The sequence below is a fragment of the Vitis vinifera genome, chromosome 17, assembly GCF_030704535.1.
Source record: "Vitis vinifera cultivar Pinot Noir 40024 chromosome 17, ASM3070453v1".
Taxonomy (NCBI): Eukaryota; Viridiplantae; Streptophyta; class Magnoliopsida; order Vitales; family Vitaceae; genus Vitis; species Vitis vinifera.
The window spans coordinates 13,970,319-13,988,023 of NC_081821.1; the positions used below are offsets into that span (position 1 = coordinate 13,970,319).

The 17,705-nt window shown below is 27.3% G+C and overlaps 2 protein-coding genes across 2 annotated transcripts; both read right to left on the minus strand.

The window, feature by feature from the left end:
- Positions 1–9,781: 9,781 nt before the first annotated feature.
- On the minus strand, positions 9,782–12,968 carry LOC100853014 (annexin D4-like). The gene is made up of 3 exons (XM_059733978.1): positions 12,835–12,968; positions 11,158–11,266; positions 9,782–9,997 (listed from the first exon to the last, which is right to left on the minus strand). Exons 1-3 carry the CDS (start codon positions 12,966–12,968, stop codon positions 9,782–9,784), a joined length of 459 nt encoding a protein of 152 aa, XP_059589961.1.
- On the minus strand, positions 12,805–13,594 carry LOC132252823 (annexin D4-like). Its single transcript, XM_059734143.1, has 2 exons — positions 13,453–13,594; positions 12,805–13,250 (listed from the first exon to the last, which is right to left on the minus strand). Exons 1-2 carry the CDS (start codon positions 13,462–13,464, stop codon positions 12,987–12,989), a joined length of 276 nt encoding a protein of 91 aa, XP_059590126.1. The 5' UTR covers positions 13,465–13,594; the 3' UTR covers positions 12,805–12,986.
- Positions 13,595–17,705: the final 4,111 nt, after the last annotated feature.

The window sequence follows — 17,705 nt, forward strand, 5'->3', positions numbered from 1 at the left end:
GTTGTATTAATAATTATTTGTAGTTATTAGTAAATAAGAAACTATGTGATTAAACATAAAAATCCAAATCCAAATGTTTAAAAAAAATCAAAATAAAATTGAAGGTAACCACTACCAAAAAAATATTTAATAAAATATCAAATACAAAATTTTAAAAAACCATTTCGTTACAATTTTTTATATATATATTAGGATTTAAAGAAATTTAATTTTATATACTTTAAATAAAATTAAAAATAAAGACCAACAAATATTTTATAAATCTATTTGTAAATTAATTAATTTTTCTGTACAAAAAAAAAACGAAATAAGTTTGAATAAGCATTTAAAATTAATTCATTAATTTTATAATTAATAAATATCAAAGTGACTAATTTATAATTGGATGTCGTAGAGTTAAAGTTATTAAATCATACCTAAGAAATTACTATTTGTAACACCAATCAAAGAATCTATATCAATTATTCTAATATGTAAAATTGCAAATAAAACAGTTTAGTCATTTTGACCACAAGTAAAAAATTACTATTTCCAACATTCTTATCGTATGAGCATGCATTTATTTTTCCCATTCAATTCTATAATGGAAGAAATAGTTAGAATTACAATAAACATATCAACTCTAACACCTAAGCTCTCTTTAGATTAAAAGTTTCAGGGATTCCTTAGGGTAGCCATTTTGAGAATATGTTCACATCATCATATATTGCACGGTTATAAACTAAAATTTTTGAAACATTTTTATACAAAATTGTAAGTAAAGGAAATGAGTAACTCTTGTATTAATAAATAAATAATAAATTCATAATTATTAATATTTTATAATAAAAAACTTTAGAATCAAATAAAAATATTTATTTATTTATTTATTTTTATTATATAAATTAATCATAATTAAAATAAATATTTCTAATTGAAATTTTTTATTTTTTATTTAATAAACTATCATATAAGCCTATGAGGAGTCACACTTAGGGTTTTCCATTAATTCCACTATGTTTAAATATGATTTCTTTGGCATAATATTTTCTAATATTTTAGAAAATTAAAATAATAATCCTATTTAAATGGAATTTTTGTTGTCAAATTAAAACAAAAAATATATACTTCAATCCCAACCTACATGAAAGTTATGTATGGAAGTGGAAATGGTAAATACAAAAATATTGTGTAATACTACAATTAGAAAATAGCTAAATCTAAAATTAAAAAAATAAATAAATTTTAAATTCCATTAATCATCTTAACTTTGAAGTCTATCTACCTTTCTCCATAAATAGAGAAATTATTATAGAAATCATTCAAAGAAGAAAAGAAAAGGAGAAATTATTTGAGGAAGAAAAAAATAATAATAGAGACAGATGATTTTCTTATATAAAATTTAAAAAACTAATCAAAAGTGTGTGAGTAACTTATTCAATAATTATTTGAATTTAAAATCAATTACTTAAATTTAAAATCAATTTATCTTTATCCATAATTCTATTTATAGATATTTTAATTTAAAATCGATTATTATTTATAATTCTATTTATAGATATAAATAGAGAAAACATTTGCCTAAAAAAATAAGAAGAGAGTTTTGTAGAATTTTTGTTGTTTTCAAACACTTAATCAATCATTGACCAAGTCAAGCAACATCTTTAACTTAGGAAATAGAATGAGAGGATTATATATTATATATTTTAAACAATATAAAAGATATAGTAAAAGAGAGTACCCACATTCCTTTTCTTTGAAATATAAATTTTTCTAATAATTTGTATATACAAATTTTATTAATTTGAAAAATCTTTCATAGTTGTGTTACATGTACTTTTTTTTTAAAAAAAAAAAATTGGAAATTGCATTTTAGATTTAAAAAATTTTATATCTCAATTTTATATATTTTCTAAATATTAATTTTACAATTATTAATATTTTGTATTTGATAAATATTAATTTTAAATTTAAGTGAAGTTAAAATTTCAATATTAATATGATTTTGTAATTATACATATGGATATAATTATTTTACAAAAATATATTATTTTTATCCAAATAAATGTAATTATCTTATGCTCTATATTTCTTTGGTTTTTCACTCTCACCCTCTAAAAAGATTTTTAAAAAAATGCTTTTCCAATTTCCCAAAAAAAAAAAAAAAAAACAATTTTGTGTGTTCTATAATCATCCAAAGATAGTAAAAATAAATTAATTTTAAAAATGATTATCTAGTGCCTATAGGCATTCACAAATATCCAAATAAAACATAACTTATCAATTCATCCATCTAAAACTTCAAACAAAATAGAAGGAAAAAAGCAAAATAAAATCTATGTTACAAACACCCATTTTTTTCTATAAAGTCTATATAAATCAAAGTTCTAAATGAATTTAAATTATTAGATTAATAAATATAATCACTATCGTGTACCTACGTTTTTCCCTCGTTTTTTCAAGAAAGGTGCATTGGTCTTCTTGCTTGCTATGACTTATAATGAAAATAAATCACAATAAATAAATAAATAAACACAAGCAAAATATATAATCTTGTAATAATAATAATAATAATAAATTTAACAAGAAAACTAATATCTCTAGATTCAATGCTACTTAATGTCACATCCGATTGTTCTCATAAAAAAGGAAAATTTTGAATCTTCTAATAGGTTGGGTTTAATTGAATTAATGAAATTAGAAAATTTTCAATTTTTTTTCAATTACAATTTCCCCAAAATCAATTAAGGTATAAACCAAATGAATGTACCCCAAAAATATCATAACTAGAATAATCATGAAAAATCAAAATAAAAAATTGATCTCAAAACAATAATCATGAAGAATCAATATAAAAAACCGATTCCCTAAAATAAAGAGTCAGATTTGTGGTGAGAATAAATTAAAAATAAAATAAAATAAATCATCAAAAATAAGAAATGTGTTCTCTTATTGAAGTGAAATAAGTAACAACATAACAATTTAGATTAGCAACCTATTCATAATTGAACAATGATAATAAGAAAATCTACATACCTCTCAAGGCATAAAATATCTATGCAACAACTCCTTCAATAAGGATTCTTCATCATTTTTCATTGATCACGTGTCCTCCATTTTTCAAATATCATAAAAATGAATCTGTATACATTATACAGTGATAAACAACCAACAAAAAAATGGTTGGAAGAAAATAAGAGAGTGAGAGAAAGTTGTTGTTTACCTTATATGAAGAAATGAAAAAATGGGATTTGACACCTAGTTTTTGAAATTTTTTTGGTAACTAGTTGGTATAAAATAAATAATATAAATAAGAATAATAGATAAGGGAAGACGTAGAAGCACATTAGAATATAATGAGATGAGCAGAAAATAATAGTAACACATAAAAGGAAATAGATATCGTTGGTAACCCTAGATTATTTTGTTCCCATGCCTTGGATCGTGTAAGGTGCATGTGAATCTAACCTAGGCTCTTTAAATCTATCGCAATAGATAAATAGATATTAAAAAACAATATGGATATCATAGAAAACATAGATCTAGAGAATAAAGTCACATACATTTGATCTAAGTGTTCTTAAATTAGTTCTAATAGTTGTAGATAACTCCAAAGTCATAATAGATCTCGTAAACACCATGATCTTCCGCCCGATGACTTTTCCTTGTGTTTAGGCACTAAGATGGTGGAGATCTCAAAGGTAGAGGCTAGGGTTCTCTCTCTCGAATGAAGGGGAGAATGGCAAGACTTGGAAACCTTAACCCCTAAAGGGGTATTTATAGGCTTCCTACTAGGCTTAAGTGACTTAAGTCCACCATGGACTTGGGTCCCTTAATCTACCCCCAAAAAGGTTTTTAATTGATTAATTAACAATACAAGGCGCTAATTAATCAATTAGCCTAATCCAAACATACCATTTACTTATCCTTGTACAACCTTGCATAATTACTAAAATGCCCTTATACACAAAAGTAAACTAATAACTCATCCAACCCTCAAAACTGTGTCATCAAGGAATATGAGCTCAACGTGAGGACCATTGGAACCCATAGGAGTACTAGCTCCTTCATAATTAAAATTTGAAATTGACTCAACATCCCACTACAAAAAGTCAATTGCACTTCAGTACCCTATGTATATTACAATGAGACACCAAGTGCTCGAGTTCATGACCTACTATCCACTGCATGCAAACTCCCCATGAACTGGTGTCCGTAATCTAACAAGGTAGTTCTATCACCTATCAAGATTACATTTCTAATCCTTGAGTTACAAATCTCACTTATTATGTGATCAATTGACATATTCTAACTTCAAGGAGCATATGTCAAATTCTACTAAATGAATTACTATGGCCATAGATTTCATGATCACATATCCTTTGAATCACCCAAGGGGACACATTGTTTTAATCCTATGAGATATCATGGTGTCTCTATTAAGAATACTTGTTGCCACCGGCCTCCATGAATAATTACCCAATCCATAGGGATATATGACCACTTTAGGGTCTCACCTATAAGTTAAAGCTTCCTGTTGATTTTAGCATAGGTCCAATATCCTCTCAAGGTTGAGAGTCCATGTAGTATAGTAGTTTGGTGAATTATGACAATTGATAACCTTCCATCATGATTCATCGTAGGTCCTATATATTATACATCACATATAGTGCACCCACTAAGGGAAACCCTTACCAGTGGCCAAGATAAACCATCCCTCCGATTAGGAGGTGGTGTACTATAGTCTCTATTGGATTGCCCAAATCTATGAACCAATTGTGGACAACTTATCTACTTACAAGGAACCCATGACTTATATCTTATATGCAACTCCTAATGCACCCAAGTCATGTACAATGTAAGAGACATGAGCTGAATGTTCAAATCAATGTCAATACACCAAAAGGATAGTAAGGGGGTGGTTAATTCTAATTTTGTTATATCATGTCTTACTTTTAGGGGTTCAATCCCAATAGATACAACTTATTTACTTACAAGGAACCCATAACTTGTATCTTCTGTACAACTCCTAATGCGCCCAAGTCATGTACAATGTAAGAGACATGAGTTGAATGCTCAAATCAATATTGTTAATACACTAAAGAGATAGCAAAGGGATAATTAAGTCTAATTTTGTTACATTATGTCTTACTTTTAGGGGCTCAATCCCAACACTTTATGCAACACCTGATGCACCCAAGGCATATATAATGCAAGTGACATGAACATATATACTTGGATAATCAATTAATGCATATGGGATAATAAAAGGAACTAGATACATGAATAAATAAATTATTAATAAACCAACCATTTGTAACATCATGTCTTGCTTTCCACGGCTCTATCCCAACACACTTATATTATGATCAACTGATACACTCTTGCCCACAAATGATATCTGTCAAATTCTTCTAAAGAAATTACTATTGTTCATAGATTTCACAATCATAAATACTTAGGATCACCTAAGAAGGCATATTGTCTTAAACTTATGAGATATCATGATGTCTCTATTATATATTACTACTTGCTTAAATCACAAGTTAATCCATATTGAATACATGATCATATTATAATCTCACCCATAGATCAAAACCATTGTTTAAACCACTCAGGACTACTAAAAAGGAGTAACACAACATAAGACACAAAAGAATCAAGGTAATGAAATTTTTGGCAACTATAAGATCATGAAGGTGTGCTATATACATTTAACTCAATTTACCCATAAAAATTGATAAATTTAGTTTAACATTAAATAAATATGTTTAAATGTGATAATAATCTTTATATGTATAACCTTGGGAGCTTCATGAAAATGGAAAAGATAATTTTACTGATAGGGAATACACACACATGCATCTATATGGTGTATATATCCTCTACTTTTCATCTAGTATATTTTAAGTTATTTGTGGATTCATCATTCAACAATTGTTTTGACAGATACAGAAATAACATAACCAATATTAAACCTTATTTTAAGCTATCTGAAAAGTTTAATACTTTAAATTATTAATCATGCTTTGTGTGCCATATATCTAGAGAGACTTCATCATGTTGGTCGAATAGAGGTCCCTGTCATCTTGTGGGTCACTTGTTTGTATAATTAAAAAGGTATATGGGAAATTTCTTACAGTAATTTGAAAGAAGAGTATGGAAATCATATAAAGCAAAGTTTTGGTATCCTTATTAACAAAGGAATCCATCATGCATTGGGGCTTTTTCAGCTTTGTTAACATACTTGATGTAGCTCACTAGAGCAATCAAGGATATACTTAACACAAATTAAATCTTAAATGGCCATAACCTTCATTTGATTCAATAATTTGGAAGGAAATAGTAAAGCAGAAAACTTAAAATATGAAGCAAAAAATTAACAATTTCCTTGACCAAAATTACCCTCTTAGAGGAAGAACCAGGTCTAGTAAGTTTAGGCAAAAAAAAATGTCCCTTGGAACTTTAACTTTTTTTTTAATAAACATGTGAAAATACCTCTTTACCACCTTAGTATCAGCCCGTGCTTGACCACCTTCTGGCTTGTTCAATACAATGATTGTATAATGAGAAACAAAAATAAATAAATAAATAAAACAAAGTAAAATGAAACCCTACAAAGCATAAGTAGTTGACATAACTCAAATGCACAGAATCCTGTACACAGCAAACTAACTGTACAAACATGAAATTGTTCACATTTCAATTTTTGTTTTTCTCCCAAAGAAAAAATAAATAAAGATGTAACACCCCAAATTTATTTTGTGGGTAAGGTAGTAAAAAAAAAGTAATTAAATATTTTTAATAAGGGTAGAAAGGTCATTTTTTTCATTAATAGTCTAGGTATAAATTTGATTTTCTTCTTCTTCTTTTTTTCTATTTTTTCTATTCAAAAAACTCTATTAATCAAAAATAAAAAAATTGAAAAACGTAAGGTTAAAAGTTCGGAGGTTTAAGGTTTGAAGTTCAAATTTTTTCCAAGTAAGATTCTAACCCCTTAGATTAATATTTTAGATTCGTTAGTTAATTTTGAACATATTAGATATTCTTTAGAAAATTTCAATCTTAGTTTATTTAATTTTTTTTTAAGATCAAAATATTGGAAATTCAATAATATGGATTGATTTATTAATGGAAATTAGAAAATTTTAAGTTTTTAGATGAGTAAATCTAAATAAAAAAAATTATATGACTTATGGAGGCTGGAAGTATGTTATATAATTTATACACATATAAAGGTTTTGATGCATCGTACGCTGGGGTGGCAATTTGGAGGAAAAAAAAAACAAATAAAATAAAAACTATTTCGTAGGAAAGTTGTTAAAGTGGAACGTAAAGTTGTTTGGCTTGGAGTAATAGTGTTGAATGGTTGTAGTTGGTGGCTTGAAAGGTATTGAAAAGAATATATATGTATATTTTAAAAAATAATGAGAATTTGGAGGTGGTGGTTTCATCGCAGGAGGTTAGTTGCAGGTTTGTGGGATGTTAATTAAGTATAAATATATTATATAATAAAATATTAAGGATGCACCAAATTGTGTTTTTTTAGTATAGAATGGTGAATATATATATATATATATATATAAGAAATAAATAAATAAATAGCAAGAACCACTCTTGATAATTATTGCATAAACTTTCTAAGAAATAATAATAATAATAATTTGATACAAGGAATAGAAATAATATATTTTTAGGAATTTTAGTTTAAAATATATAAATATTAAATAATTCTTGGGAATGGATTTTTTTTCTTTTAGAAAAGACAACTTTTATGAAAATTTGGAAACTCACTCATTAAATTTTTATTGATTGGGAAGTTAAAAATAATATAGCTGATAAAAAAAATATCAATATAGGATTGTTTTTAAGAATTGTCAAACTTATAATTTTAGATAAATAATCAATAATAATAGTTATTTTTTTATGTTAGGTGAAGAGTAGATTCTTCAAAATTATATTTTTCTTCAAGGTTTTTGAAGATTTTTTTTTAGATAAAGGAAATTAATACAAACTTTATAAAATAAAATATTTTCTATATATATGTTATTTGAAATGTATAAATATTATTTTGCTTTTATACATAGATCAAATATATTCTTGCATGAAAAATATATTAGAACTTTTTTTTTGTTCATGATAGAACATATGGAGATATCATGCTTTCATAAATTTGAATAAATAAAATAAAGAATTTAACTCTAGTTTGTTTGGCTCATGTCAATGGGATATAATAATTGACCTTTACATTTTTGTGGTGGAGAATGTAATTAATTTGGATCCAGCCTCTAGGAGTTTGGTTAAAGGTTACTAGTATGAGTAGTGTTTGGTTCTATCCATTAGGAACAAATTTGAAACTATCTACCCATTTGTAAAGTTCCACTTAACTAGACACTATTTGTTATTTGATAACTAAAATAAAATTATTTGAAATGTAATTGATTTGGATTTGATATGAAATGGTTTTGGTATATATGAAAATGTTTGATTAAACAGTTTAAAATGTAATAGCAAATTTGAACTCAGACAATTATACGAAAATGATTGTACCCTATATCTCTTATTTGCTCTTCTTTAATTGAACCACAATTTTTATTTTTTTTTGGTAGCTGAGTTTGAATTTCTAGTAGGGTTTTTGCATTGAAGCAACTTCAAGGAAGTAATAGATCTTTAATTAGATTCATGGAAGTAGTACTTGTGCGCAACATTCCAACTAGTCCTTTCTACACATTGTTAACGAGTAAAAAGTGAATACAATTCATACATGACTCTTTACCTATTTTCAGGACCTTGATCAGGGACTTCCAATCTATAGGTACTTGATACCTACATTGCATGCAACCATTTGGTGCATCAAAAACACTAAAAAATAATTTGCAAAGGTGAAGTTTCCATAACCAGTACTTGTAGAAACTAGATTGTCTTGATTACTAGTAAAATTCTAATGATTTCAAGAGCACCCAATCCAATTGTGTTATTTGAGTATTGCATAACAAAAAGAGAAAATTTGACTTAGTTATACTTTGTGTGATTGTTTTGAGACTTGAAGGTGATCAAAAAGCCATTTTCTGATTAATTAAAATTTTGTGGTTAAAAATAATTGCTCATAGACTTACAGCAAAAAACTCACCAAAATAATAATAATAATAATAATAAAATGAAATTTGTGGAAAAAAAAATCTTCTGTCACAAGATACTAATTTTTAATCACAAATTAGTTTGTGGCAAAACCTCATATTTGTTGTAGTGGCATTACAAGGATGGAATAATTAAGTTTTCTTTTTAATTTTTTTTTTTTTGCATGCTTGTTAATGCATTGATCAATGCGACTAAGGTTAAATTAGTTGGATCTACATCAACCTTAGAGCTTGAGTTGATTTAAAATATCACTTAATTAGATTGATTAATGTACAATCCAAACTTAAAAGTAGGGTTCAGAGTTTATGATTTGGTTCAAAGAAGAAGTTGGCCAATTAACCTAATGCCCAAAAGGCCATTTTTTTTTTTAAAAAAAAGAAAAAAATATGCTATGAAGATAGGTTTTTTGAAATTAAATGTTATTGTCACGCACTATCCTTAATCCAAATAGAATATTATTATATAACCATGCTTCAATCAATTAAAAGACATGCTTTGGAACTCAATCATACTAGAATTAATGATTTATTAAAGTTTCACTTCATAGGAATGCCACACTTTTTATTAGTACAATTACTCTTGCAAACACTGGAAAATAAAGCATAAGTAGAGTTTGATTCAAAGAAAAAGAACAAGTTCATTAAGAGAGGCATTTTTATTCACTTCATTTAGCTAGAGCTCTTTGGACCAACGTGACTAAGAAATCTTTATAATTTCCAATAGCTACATCTTCAATCTTCTTGGCTAGAGGAGTTCCATATTGCTTATTATATTCCTCAGCAATGTCCTTCATATCAACATCAGTTCGGGTTACAATAACTCGAGTTAGGGCTTCTTGTTCATTCTTGGTTGCATTAGCTTTCATTGCTGAATCTAAAATCTAAGATTAAAAAGAAAAAAAATAGTTCAAGAAATGCTTTAACAAATAAAAATAAAAAGATCATTTTTGTAATGTGTTATAGTGAATTTATCTCACCTTACTAAAATACACTTGAGGAGCACACAAGCAATAAATTGTGTCCTTCAAACCTGATTCCTCACCGAGATCCTAAATAAATTAAATAAGGAGGAATTATATTAAAATGAATATTTTTGAAAGCTAATTTGAGGAAAAATGACTTCTAATAAATATTACAATGAAAAGAATTGTTCAAAGCAACATGAGAACGAGAACTACTGTCCTACTTATTTATTTATTTTTTCTAAAAAGAGAATTTATAAAACAAAAAAAAGAACAAAAATAGAGGAAAAAAGCTGCATAAATAATGTTCCATGGTTCGAAATAATATGTTTTTCCTTATAATTTGTATGTTCATAATTTTATGTGTTAAACTATTAGCAAAGTATATATTTCAATCTAATTACTTCTTAGAATGTATTTGGTATGTGAAAATAAGGAAAAAAAATCATAACATCATGTAAAAGAGAAAAATCAAAATTTGAAAAAGATAGAATTTTGCATCCACAAGATTGAAAATTTAATTTTATTCCTATATTTAATAAATAATTTGGAGTTATAAATGAATAGAAAATGGAATGGGTTTTTTTTTGTTCCTATTCTAGTGTGTGAAAAGCTAATAATAGTATAGGAAAAAGGATGAGAAGGAAATATAAAAGAGGAAAAAAGAACAAAGAAAGATAAAAATAAAAAAAAGATACGGTAACAAAGAAGGATAAAAGATACTAACTTTAAGTCTAATATTGATTAACTTTCACATTTTTCTTTTCACTTTATTCATTTTTTAATGTTTAAGTAAAGAATAAAAAGTGCCTTTGATAAGCAAGAATTAAAAAAAAAGAAATAAAAAAATTATTGGTATATTTTTTTTATCTCTATTTTTGAAATAAAATAATAAATGAACTGTGGAATAGATTTCCTATTCCCATTTCATATTCTAATATTTCAAACATGCCCTAAGAATTTACAAATATAATATCATGACTATGTTATGCCTCTACAATGTCCCTGTCGAAATCATAATAGTAACATTTGAAGACCTCCTTGAGATGAGGCTTGCTTCTTGTTGTTAGAATCCTTACAATCTCTTCATCCTTGATTAGCATCGTCTTATCACCATTTCTAACGGCTTTATTAAGTTTTTGAGCATCCGATTCAATTGCCGCATCATTCTTTCGTGATCCTTCATATCTGTACGAACTTACAAGTGCTACCAAAAACTGTTGATACAAACAAGGATTAAAATATTGGTAATCATGGATATATCGATACTTAGATTTTATAGATATATCAAATATATCGGGGACATATCGGTGAATATTTTATAGTAAAAATATAATGAAAAACTAAAAAATGATAAAAAAAAATAATAATAATACATATATTGAAGTTATTTTAATGATATATATATATATATATATATATATTATTTAAAAATGTTAATAATTTTATTTATAAATTTATATTTTTATTATATTTAATTACTATAATTAAATTTAACTTATTTACAATAATTTTATTTTCATTAATTTATAATACATATATACTAATAAATTTTATTTTATAAACTAATAAATATGTAACATGCATCTTATGAAACCAAGACCAATACAACTTTATTGGCAAGTGACTTAAATTCCATGCAGAATACAGGGTTCAAGTCTTGGTGGTGTGCTTTGGGTGAATAATTTTTCTAATGTTTGTGGAAAGGATGCTCCCATCTCATGCATGAGGTGTGGATTGGGTTACAACAAGAATGCATGCTTTTGACGGATGGATGGATGGTGTGGGCTGCAGCAAGTTGGGTGGGATGCTTTTGAGGCCCATTTAAAAGCTTAAATAAAAGGAAAAAATAAATAAATAATTGATAAAATTTAAGAAACACTTTTAAAAATTTGAAAAATCACTTGTAGTACTTTTAGAGAAATACTTGATAGAATATTTTAAAAAAAAACACTTTCAAAGAAAATACTTTCACTAAAAATATTTTGAATTAAAATATTGTTAAATGCATTTTTTAACAATGTATTTACAATATTTTTACTTAAAGTGTTTATAGTAAAAGTATGTTATTTACAAGTGTTTTTAGATGATTTTCTAATTTTTTAAAATATTTTAAAATTTTTTTTAAATGATTAATTTTTCTTTAAGAACCATTTTTTTTATATACTAAAAGTACCTTCTAGAAATAATATTAAACACTCTAAGTTACCTTTCAAATATGACCAAGTTACTTTCTAAATATGATCATCTTACCTAATTATGATCACATTAATTCTCGATTGGTTCCTTAATATGACTATATATATGACGTCTCATAGTACCCTAACTAAGACTGCACCACATAAAACTCCTTTATTGAGAAAAGACACAATTATAGGACTTTCTAAGAGTCCAACTAATGGGGTTTTAAGGCTCAAAATAGGTGGCTTGAACCCAAAAAAAGTTCCAAACTCCAATATTAGTAGAAGAGTAGGCTCAAAAGATTATTTGCAATTGCATATCCTTATGCCCAACCATCATTTATGGAAAAAATATATGTTAGAAAGGAAGACGAATGCATTTTTCTTAAGAAATAATTGGTCAAAATGCTTCAATAAATTTATAAGATAGAAATGCTCTTCACTTTATAAAAAATTGCATAACATCTCACTAATCCAAGTCAAAGTTTATTTTCAAATATAATAACTAAAAATATGATCATATACTTCAAATATCGTTTGATGCATTTTTTTTTTTATACTAAAAGTGGTACTAACCTGGCGTTGGATGCCTTCAACTTGGCAAGCAACGTCTTCCTCGATGGATTCACTGTAGAGGGACTGGTATGCTCTCCTAGCTCCCAAGAGCTCGTCTGATGATCTGGTGCATGCAAGTTCAATGAGTAGGCCATATGCTTGACTGCCTCTTTTCAAAGCCTTCCTTGCCATGCGAGCATCTCTTTCCCAAGGATGCATGGTCCATTGCACCCTTCAACTTGGCAAGCAACGTCTTCCTCGATGGATTCACTGTAGAGGGACTGGTATGCTCTCCTAGCTCCCAAGAGCTCGTCTGATGATCTGGTGCATGCAAGTTCAATGAGTAGGCCATATGCTTGACTGCCTCTTTTCAAAGCCTTCCTTGCCATGCGAGCATCTCTTTCCCAAGGATGCATGGTCCATTGCACCACAGCATCCTGACCACAAAAATGTTAAAAAGACTTATCATATTATTGCAAAAACCAATCTTAAGTAATCTTTAGTCTCCCTGTCTTTTGTACTTCCATTGTAATATTTGTTTTTTTTATAAGAATTAATTTTTTTATGATAAATAATATATAAATATCTTTAATTTTATATTAACATAAATATCTAATTTTGTATTTGATATATAGATACCTTAAAACGCATAAATTCCCTTTTTAGAAATTTAAGAAGAATTTCTTCCCATATCTCAAACTGGAAGCGTTCATCCTTCAAAAAGATGCAAGAAGTTTCATTCCTAAAAGTTGACAAGTGTTCTGGTTGCCATTTTACTAAGATCTCCAACATTGATTTCTCGTCAACTCCCAATATTCCTGGAAATGTAAATCAAGATTATTTCAACCTTCTAATAAATATCAATAATGAAAGAACAAACAAACAAATTGAAAAATGTTTGAATATGGGAATTATGTAACATTTGCTCTCCAGATATGATATTGTATCTAAATTCAAAATTGTTATATTAATTTGTAGACTGTATTCATTAACCAGTGGGGAGAAAAAACTATAGTGTAAATTGCAAAAAAAGAAAAAAAGAAAAGAAAAGAAAAGAAAAGAAAAAAGTTTCATATGGGACATGAGATCATATGTAATCATCCTTACTGTCACAAATTTTCACTAGAATTATTAAGAAAATAATAGATGAATGAGTAGAAAGTATATTGTAAAAGAAGGTAGTTGTTTGTGATTTAGAAAAAAACAAAGTTAAGAGAGAAGGAGAAATTACCAGAGTGAGAACCATAGAAAGACTTTGCGAGAGCATCTACCGAAGACATAATTGTTTTCCCTTCTTTCTTTGTTTGTTTTTTCCTTCTTTTGATGGAGGAAACAAGAATGGTGTCTTTCTTTACCTCCACCATAGCATTAATTTTATAAATAAGCTAAAGGGGTATATAGCGTAAGCAGGACCATGAGACTAAAAGATAGAATGACTTGTGGGAGGGGGGAAAGGTCTTAATTGTTTGTTGTCATCATAGTGTACTTGCATTCATTTATGGGATTCTTAAGTTATTTTTGAAGTTTTATCCACTTTTAAGACTTGAATCTTTTTAATTTGAATTTGAGCTAGACTTGAGGGTGGTTTTAGCTTATGAAAAATGTTAAAAATATTAGGGCTCCTTTGAATTTGACAAGGAGGCTTTTGGTCTATAGCATTTTTTATAATAGTACTTCTAGCTACTACACTTATTTTTATAGAGAATTATTTAATGTCTACGTAAATTAAAAAACAGTAATTTTTATAGTATTTTTAGTAATATTGATTTTTTAGAAGAAGCATTTATCGATAGTACTAATTTAAGAATCGTTTCAAGTGATTCTTCAAAAATTTTAGAATAGACAATAAAGGATTTTTATTCCCCAACAATAATGGAAATACTATGTATTGCTAATTTAGATTATGAAATAGCAAGAGAAATTTTGACACTCATAAATGTTGACTTCTCTAAATGCATTCATGAAAGTTAAAGTTCAGAATAGACAATATTTATATATAGAATTCTCAAATTAGAAGGATAATTTTTTTTTATAATTATTAAAAAATAGAAAATATATGCATAAGATAACAATGAGATATATACTCTAACAAAGAATCTTGTAAAGAGGTTTCAAAATTTTGAATTATTTGTTTATTAAAGGAGCTCCTTAAGAGGAATATTCAAAAGAGGTTCCAAATTTTAAGACTTTTAACATGTTCAAGAAATCTATATTTATGCCAAACTAGCTCTTGGAGAAGGGCACATTATCTAGCTTGGTTAATTAGAAGTGATAAGAGGTTCCAAAGTTTAGAATTCTTCTCATATTATAGAAACCATATTTTATTTTATTTTATAATTTCTTCGAGAAACATTTCCATCAAAAGGTACAAGAAAGTATTTGACAGAAGTGTCTTTGCACCACTTTTTTTTTTTTTTTTTTTTTAAATAAAGATTCGAGAAAAATGCAAATGTATTGTTTACATGTAATCATTTTTTTGACATAAAAAAGTAGAACAACCTTCAAAATTAAGTAATTTCATTATCAAAACATTCATGAAATTATTGTAGATTCCATTTAAGGGACTAGAGGTTTAGAGTATTTTTAGAACATTGAAATAGAAATTAAGAATGAAAATTCATTTTATTTTCTATTTACTACTGTATTTGGATTACTACTTGTTCTCATTGAAACTAAAATCCATTCTAGCCAGGATTTTAATTCCCTTTATTCTACATAGTATTTTAATTTTTCTTTATCCCCATTCTTATTCCCATTCCTATGTAACTAACTTACCCTTACTTTTCTTAAATAGTAAGAGAAGGTTGATTTTTTTTAAAAATATTCTCATTTCAAAGTCAATAGGCTAACTACTCTTTGTTTCTTGGCTAGGAGGAAAGAAATCTTTTGAGTTACATATTATGTATCTTAACCATTTTTCTTCCTTGTGAAGCAACTATATAGCTTTGACAAAGACTTCCATTCAATGGTGAAGAAAAGAAATGTGCTTCTATGTTCATGAAAAAGGATACCCACTTGTGCCTCTCTTTGTCTTTGTCTTTGTCTCTCTACTAAAATGAATAAAGTAGATCTAATACAATTACAATGGATGACGTTGAGGATTCACATAAGAATGACGTATTGGCATAATGATCAAAGAACAAAATAAAGTTACTAATCTGTAAATATGAAAAAGAAGCAACATATTATGAGAGTCATCTACACTTCAACTTTAACCGCATATTTTGCTTTAGATAAGATATGTAGGTTCTTAAATGATCTTTCAAGTTGATTGAAACATCGCTTTCAACATTAGAAAAAAATTAAAAACAAAAAGAAGAAAAAAAACTAAAGAAAAAATCACAATTTTTATGCTTATTATTTATATTTCTTAGTTAATATAACATATTGGTTAGGCAATTTTTAGTAAATACATGATAAAATATAATCAAATTAGCTAGAATATTAAATTGATCTTTTGATAATTTGATTTTTAGGTAGGTAAATGTTTCGGTGGTTAAATAATATGATTTTTAGGTTGTAAATGTTTCGGTGGTTAAATAATAATAATTATTATTATTATTATTATTATTATTACTATTATTATTATTATTATTATTACTATTATTATTATTATTATTATTATTATTATTATTATTTTTATAAAGATTAGGTCAAAAAATTTCTTATTATGGGTTATGTCACACCCAAAAATTTGAGAACATGACTTAATCTATACTCAAAATCCTACCATGATTCCACACTTCAAAATATGATTAAGAAGAAGAAATAATCACGTTCATGTGCATAACCACTAGATGTAAAATAGAAAATTTTACATCTCATCACATTGAACATCAAATGGGAGAGCTTGAGAATAACATAGAATAGAGCTCAAGTAATAATTAACTTGTCACACACCAAAGTTTAATCCATGGTACATCATGATAATATAAATAAGTACTTTGGATCTGATGCCCAAAGACATGTCTATGCCTCCTATCACATCCACATGGGATCTTCTTAAGTTAGCTTTCACTTGTTTTAGAATCCCAATGGCATCTCCTTTAAGGCTTTCACCCTCACCTTTGCCACCATTAATTAAAGAGCAGGAACCCACCTTTATTGGTACTAACAACCAATGGTTTCCAACATCTCCAAGGCAAAACCTTTATCAATTCCAAAAATTCAAACCTTCATAACCAAAGAGATACCTACCTATTTGGTTCCTCAAGGAACCATCCTTGCTCAAGGTTCAAGTAGTAGCCCTACAACAAACCATGAGCTGATAAGTGTAGCTTTGCATTAACCCATTATAGTATGCTTGAGCTCAAATACAACGGTTACATGCATGAAATATGTTAAAACAATACATACTTAATGGAAATCCATGAAACCAAATTTTGGAAAGGTAACCAACGGATGCTTAATCTTAAAACAAAAGCTACCCTACCAATGGTGAAAATCACCAAAAATCAGTGACTAAAGTAGTTTCTTTTTCCCGTGATTCAATTGATTTAGGTGTTGCAGGTAAGTAAATTCATGGAGAAGAAAATGCAATGGAGAAAGATGAGGAGTGTTGGTGAGCTAAATTATCTAGTTTAATTCAAGTTTAAAATTTTGTTTCCAAACATTACCAAATCCACTCTACATACTTCACTGAGACTATATTGGTCATTGAAGATTGAGTTCATCAATTTATGTATGTTGTATACAGTTGAGTATGAAATGAAAGTGGTTAGTAAGCTTAATGGTAAATAAAAAGGCATAGGATGGTTTTATGGAAAAAGTAGGCAACTGCCCTTGATAAGCGCTTAAGCACTTGAGCCATTTTTTTTTATAATAAATTTGTGGTAAAAAAAAAAGATTCTTTTGTCATACCCAACTTGTTAGGATTTTGTTATATAGATATG

Excerpts from the sequence above, each read along its gene's own strand:
- LOC100853014 (XM_059733978.1), bottom strand. The coding sequence starts at position 12,968 with ATGGCCTACTCATTGAACTTGCATGCACCAGATCATCAGACGAGCTCT. Across the intron at positions 11,267-12,834 it reads TTGAAGGCATCCAACGCCAG|ATATGAAGGATCACGAAAGA; the intron begins GTTAGTACCACT and ends AAGTTCGTACAG. Across the intron at positions 9,998-11,157 it reads TAATCAAGGATGAAGAGATT|ATTTTAGATTCAGCAATGAA; the intron begins GTAAGGATTCTA and ends TTTTAATCTTAG.